A 6,000-nucleotide genomic window follows, 5' to 3' on the forward strand; every position below is an offset into this window, starting at 1 on the left:
AAGAAATTCTTCCTCTTTCTTTGTAGAGGTTGGGGAAAAAAATCAATGTGGAGTATTTCATATAATATCAAACTTTTTTTTTTGAGAAAGCCCTAAATAGCAAATTGCTTGTGCCTCAGTGTGTTTCTTTGGTTCATATAAACAGGATAGGAGATATAGAATCATTGGCAACTATGCCTGTTTTCAGTAAAAGAAATGAGTGGGTGGTTTCAAGTTAAAATGCTATAAAATAATTGCCCATAGCACACAATATACCATCATATTTGAAATCAAAAGGTTGTCTCACACATTAAGAATGTAGAAATACAAAACCATACAAATACACTTATGCAATACATTTTTAGTAGTGGAATTTAAGACATACTTTAGATATAACAAATACTTTTTAAAAGATCATTTCTTCAGGATTTGGCTGCACTTTTAAATTTAGAACTTCAAGCTTCTCTCTAAGCCTTTGACATATGATTTAGTGCTTTGATTTTGGCTGACCATATTCAGCTGGTACAGGGTACCTCTCTACCTGTACAAGGTAGAGAAATGAATTCTTACTCTGCTGGGCCCTTCACAGTGCACAGCCAAATCACTAACATTGAGGTTTTTATCCAAGTAATTTGTAAAAAAAATCTATATGTCTTCAGCCAATACCAAAAATTGAACTAAAATAGATTTTCTTTTTTTCTGCATTACCAAAAGCTAGTTTTGAAACAGAGAAACAAAACAAAAACAAAGACAGCCAACTACACCGAAGTTTCTTCATCCTCTATTCCTCTCCCTTCAATCCCTTTCCTGTTTTCCAGTCCCCTGCAATCAGCCAATCTGTCCCAAACAATAAATGTTCTCTTGTGCCCCCAAAAAATATTCATTTCATTTACCCGGCCTGATTCACATGAAAGAAAACCAATGGCTAAACAAGTTTTAATGGTACTACTACCCCACCCTTAGAGGTAATACTACCCTTGGTATTGCCTACTACCTTCCAGTCTGCTTATTTCTTTTTCTTTATTTTCCATACATCTTGTAGCATATGCCTTTTAATTCCTTACTGTGCCAGAGACCACAAGGAGAGCCTCACAGAGTAGAACCCAATGGAAACACCACAAATCCATGTTGCATCTGAAGCTAAAAGTCACAAAGTATGAAATTCCAGATGGGTTTTATTTATATAAAGGCAAACATCATAAATTAGAGCCTTTGATCTATGTGAGGCATCTTGTAGACTAGTCTCTTCCTAGAGTAATTCTCCAAATCAAGAAGGTAAAAACCACCAAACTGGGCACCTTTCTGGATTGGGGCAACTTATCCCGTTTATTTTCAAGAGGCAAATGCCTGAAAGGAGCCAGCCTGAGAGATTAAATATCTAATCTTTATTTCCTGGTGAATAACAGGAAATCACATATGGTAAGAAGGTCAGTAATTAATTTTAAAATATACATCTGTTCTTCCATTCCACTACTCATTATAAATTGTTGATTAGCAGAGTGTTAAATAAATGTTTATTTCCAATTCTTTGCCACCATAGAAAGGGCTGCTATAAATATTTTTGTATATGTGGGTCCTTTGGGATGCAGCCCTAGAAATGCTATTGCTGGGTCAAAGGGTATGCACATTTTTATAGCCCTTTGGGCATAGAATACTTTTTTTATTAGGCAATTGGGGTTAAGTGACTTGCTCAGGGTCACACAGCTAGTTAAGTGTCTAGTATCTAGTCAGAGGTCAGATTTGAACTCAGGTCCTCCTGACAGGGCCAGTGCTCTATCTACTGTGCCACTTAGCTGTCCATTAATTGGGGAATAGCTGAACCAGTTGTGGTATATGAATGTAATGGAATACTATTGTGCTATAAAAAATGATGAGCAGGTAGACTTCAGAAAAACCTGGAAAGACTTATATGGACTGATAGTGAGTGAAGTGAGCAGAGCCAAGAGAACATTGTACCCAGTAACAACCACGTTGTACAATGACTAACTTTGATAGACTTAGCTCTTCTCAGCAATGCAAGAATCTAAGACATCTCCAAAAGTCTCATGATGGAAAATGCTATCCACATCCAAAAAAAGAAATACGGAGTTTGAACGCAGATCGAAGCATACTATTGCTATTTTTTCTTCTGTTTTGTTTTGTTTCCTCTTTCTTGTAGTTTCTCCTACTGGTTCTAATTCTTCCTTACAACATGATTCATGTGAAAATATGTTTAATAGGAACACATATGTATAGCCTATATCAGATTGCGCGCTGTCTTGAGAAGGGAGGTGAAGAGGGAGGGGGAGAAAATTTTAAAACTCAAAAGTTTCTGGAAATGATTGTTGATAAATCAAAATAAACTTAAAATTTTTTTAAAAAAATGTTTATTGACTGAATGAATGATGATCAATTGGATGAAGCTACAGGGGAGGTGAGCCCACCTGGGCTTTGATTACATCTTCCTATGGAGTCTCTCCAGGTCCATTAGGAATAAATTGGTTGACTTGAGGTATTATGAAGTGCAGCCACTTCTTTGTATTGAGTTTATTTTAAAAAAAAAATAAAAAGGAAGAGTGGATAGAGCACCAGCCCTGCAGTCAGGAAGACCTGAGTTCAAATCCTGCCTCAGACATATAACACTTACTAACTGTGTGACTCTGGGCAAGTCACTTAACCCCAATTGTCTCACCAAAAAAAAAAAAGTCAGTTAAAGAATTGACCTTTCTTTTTACTTTTCAGGGACATGCAGAGGAAAAGAGAAATAAAACCAGAAACATCATGACATAAATTTAGAGTGAAGAAAGCTTAGAGGCTAGTCCAATATATCATTTTACAAGTTTGGAATGAGAGGGCCTAAAGAGGTTAAGTGACTTGACCAAAGTCACGCAAATAATAAGTAGCAGAGCTGGAGATCATTCCCAAGTCCACTGACTCCAAATTCTGAGAGGGGACACAAGTCTCTAGATAGATGAATAATTATGTGGAAAGAGAGGAAAAAATGAGATAGAGAACAAAGTTAAGGAGTGGCTGGGTTATTGGAAGACTCACCTGGGGCCTTGGAGCTAGTCTTGTGCCATCTATTCCTCTCTGGGAATTCTCAGAAATGAAACATGCTGCCATGTGCTACCCCACATTCTCAAGCTCTGAAGACACCTTGTGCATTATTGAATTTTATCATTCAGTGAGTAAGTAATGAACATAGTTGGAAGTATCGAAGCTTCATGGTACTATGCACACAGTAGGTGCTTATGTAGGGGAGTCATCAGAATATCCCATAATCAATATGACCGGGTTATAAGGAAGAGAGTGTTTGTCTGACTTTGATCTAACATCTCTACGAAGGCTGAGTGGTTCAAATAGGGATGAATTGGTTGGCATGAACTATACTTGGCCAGAGCTATCTCTTTTCCCTGGACCTGTAAAAAGAGAGGTAAGATACTGTCAGCCTTTTTTTTCCTTTTGGGGAAGATGCCCAGGGAAATTGAGACCAAACCCAAAAGCAGATTTGGCCCCCAGGAGGCCCAGGGGCCTGCTAACCATTCCCTCCCCATTTATTTGCAGAGACAGCAACAAGTGGGAGGGTCTGGATCCAGCCATTGTGAGCTGGTTTTATTACCGTTGCCTATGTGCTCAACCACATGTCCCAGGAGAAGAAAACCAAGGGGCCAGGAAGTTGGGGTACTTCTTATAAAAAGAAGGGGAGAATTCCCTGGTAGGGCCCATCTTCCTGTTTAGAGGAGAAATAATGATTTGGCAGGACCAGCATCTTACAGAAAAAAGAAGCTTGGAGTCTAAGCTTTGCTGAGAGGGAGAAGGAGGAACTCCAGGACAGCAAACACCCTGTAATCTGAATAATTAGAACAAGTCCATAGCAGCATAAATGTGCAGCTGATACTTGTCTCTACTACGGCCCATTTCCTTAGTTGGAATTGGTTCCCCCCACCCACCCATTGCATGTAACTGCTACCATCTTTTGGACCAAAAGCCTGCCATCTATAGGGCTGTGAGAGTAGGGTGGGAATTAGTCAGCATTGCCCTTGGAGAGACAAAGTAATAACAATTTTACCTAGCATTTATACATTATTTAAGGTTTACAAACCACTTGATATATGTTAACTCACTGGATCCTCACAACAACCCTGAAAGGTAGGGGATGCTATTACCCTCATTCTACAGTTGAGAAAACTGAGGCAAGGGGCAGCTAGGTGGTGCAGTGGATAGAACACTGGCCCTGGATTCAGGAGGACCGGAGTTCAAATCCATTCTCAGACACATAACACTTAGTAGCTGTGTGACCCTGGGCAAGTCACTTAACCCCATTCCTAACCAAAAAAAAAAAGAAAAAGAAAAAGAAAACTGAGGCGAACAGAGGGTAAGTAACTTGCTAGGGATCGCACAGCAAATAGGTGTTTGAGGCAGGATTTGAACTCAGATTTTCCTGACTCAAATCCCACACTCTCTCCATTGTGCCACATACCATGGACACACTGTCCCTCCAGATCTTTCCAAAAAGGGAAAAAGAAGCTGACTCTGAAGCTGGCCCACCTCCCCATTTTTATAAGTTCTGGCTTACAACAGCTCGTGCCAGTCAGTTCATCACAAAAACATATACTCACGCTCCAAAAATCCCAAAGTCTACCTTCTTGTAATCTCATCAAGTTGAACTGGGAACTCCCAGTTCAACCCCTTCTATAAGCACCTACTGTGTGCATAATACCATTCAGCTTTTATGCTCATTAACTACTTACTGAGCTATAAAATTTGATAATTCCCAATGTATCTCTAGAGCTTGAGAACATGGCATAGCAAATAATAGCAGATTTCATTTCTGAACATTCCCCTTGCCCAGTCGCTGTGCAAAGGCGTTAATGTAGGGCAATTGGTGAGTTTTCTAAAAACTTAATTATTCCTTATCTTTATTCCTAACTTCATCTTCTTCCTCTTTGCCTGTAACCCATCTTTTAACTCAAGGGTTCTACTCCCTCTGGTAGTCTTCTAAAGCCTGTAGATATCAGGATAATGTTTTCCAGTGCTTGAAATAAAATGCATGGGATTCCAGAGGAAATCAGTTCTCTTGAAACACAATTATCCTTTTAAAAAAATGTATGTTAACAGAATCCCCAGGATAAGAATCCCTACTTTGACTCATCTACAACAAATTCCCTCTTAATTTTGCTGGCTCCTCTCTCTGATCTGAGGAAATCTAATTATATTCTTGAGCTATTAAAGTGGTAATAGGCATTAGGGAGGGTGGAAAGAAGACATCCCTGGAATGCCATGAATCACTCAAAGAAATGATGAGCTTGAGGAGCTTAGGAAAACACGGATAGACTTGCATGAAATAATAAAGAGAGAAATGAGCAGAACCAAGAGAACATTATATACAGTAACAGCAATATTGTTTTAAGAACAAGTTGGAGCAACTAAGTCATTTTGACTATTATAAATACCCAAAGTAATGACAGTGGACCTATGAAGGAAAATGCTATCTGCATTTAGAGAAAGAACTGATAAGTAAAAGTATATATAGAATTATTACATATATATATGTATATATATATACATACATATATGTATATATATATATATATATACATATATATACACACACACACATATATATACATACATACACATATTTGTGTTTAATGGCAGCCGTAGGGGTGGGGGAGAAAAAAAGAAAGTTACGTGATAACTTCAATATATGTATTTAAAAGGAATGGCAAGTTGTGCATAATAGATTTGCATTTTCATGTGCAATCATCTTTTTTCTATTCTACTAGGTTATAGAAATGTTAGTTTTATTTTTAAGTTCAGAATAAAATAAATTTAAAAAAACAAAAATGATAAACAAATATGTACTTTGACACTTTTGACCTTATAGACTATGAAATACTCTGGGTAGAGGGTGGGGTAGGCATAAAATCCATTCTTTATCAAGTTCAAAAATAAAGATATTGCCAAAAGACCTAAGATGATGGCTAGTAGGAGGCTAATGAAAGAGCCATATGAACTATTGCTGAAATCCAAAACATAAGC

The 6,000-nt window shown here is 37.9% G+C and overlaps 1 protein-coding gene across 1 annotated transcript in view; it reads right to left on the reverse strand.

Moving 5' to 3' along the window:
- The window catches only part of LOC144456568 (meprin A subunit beta-like), an 82,624-nt gene extending 79,543 nt beyond the window's left edge, over nt 1-3,081 (reverse strand). The window contains 1 exon segment of the mRNA XM_078151784.1: nt 3,010-3,081. Coding sequence (XP_078007910.1) covers nt 3,010-3,081 — 72 coding nt within the window.
- Nucleotides 3,082-6,000: the final 2,919 nt, after the last annotated feature.

Source organism: Phascolarctos cinereus, unplaced genomic scaffold, assembly GCF_003287225.1.
Source record: "Phascolarctos cinereus isolate Bilbo 61053 unplaced genomic scaffold, phaCin_HiC Scaffold_4;HRSCAF=312, whole genome shotgun sequence".
In the NCBI taxonomy this organism is placed as follows: domain Eukaryota; kingdom Metazoa; phylum Chordata; class Mammalia; order Diprotodontia; family Phascolarctidae; genus Phascolarctos; species Phascolarctos cinereus.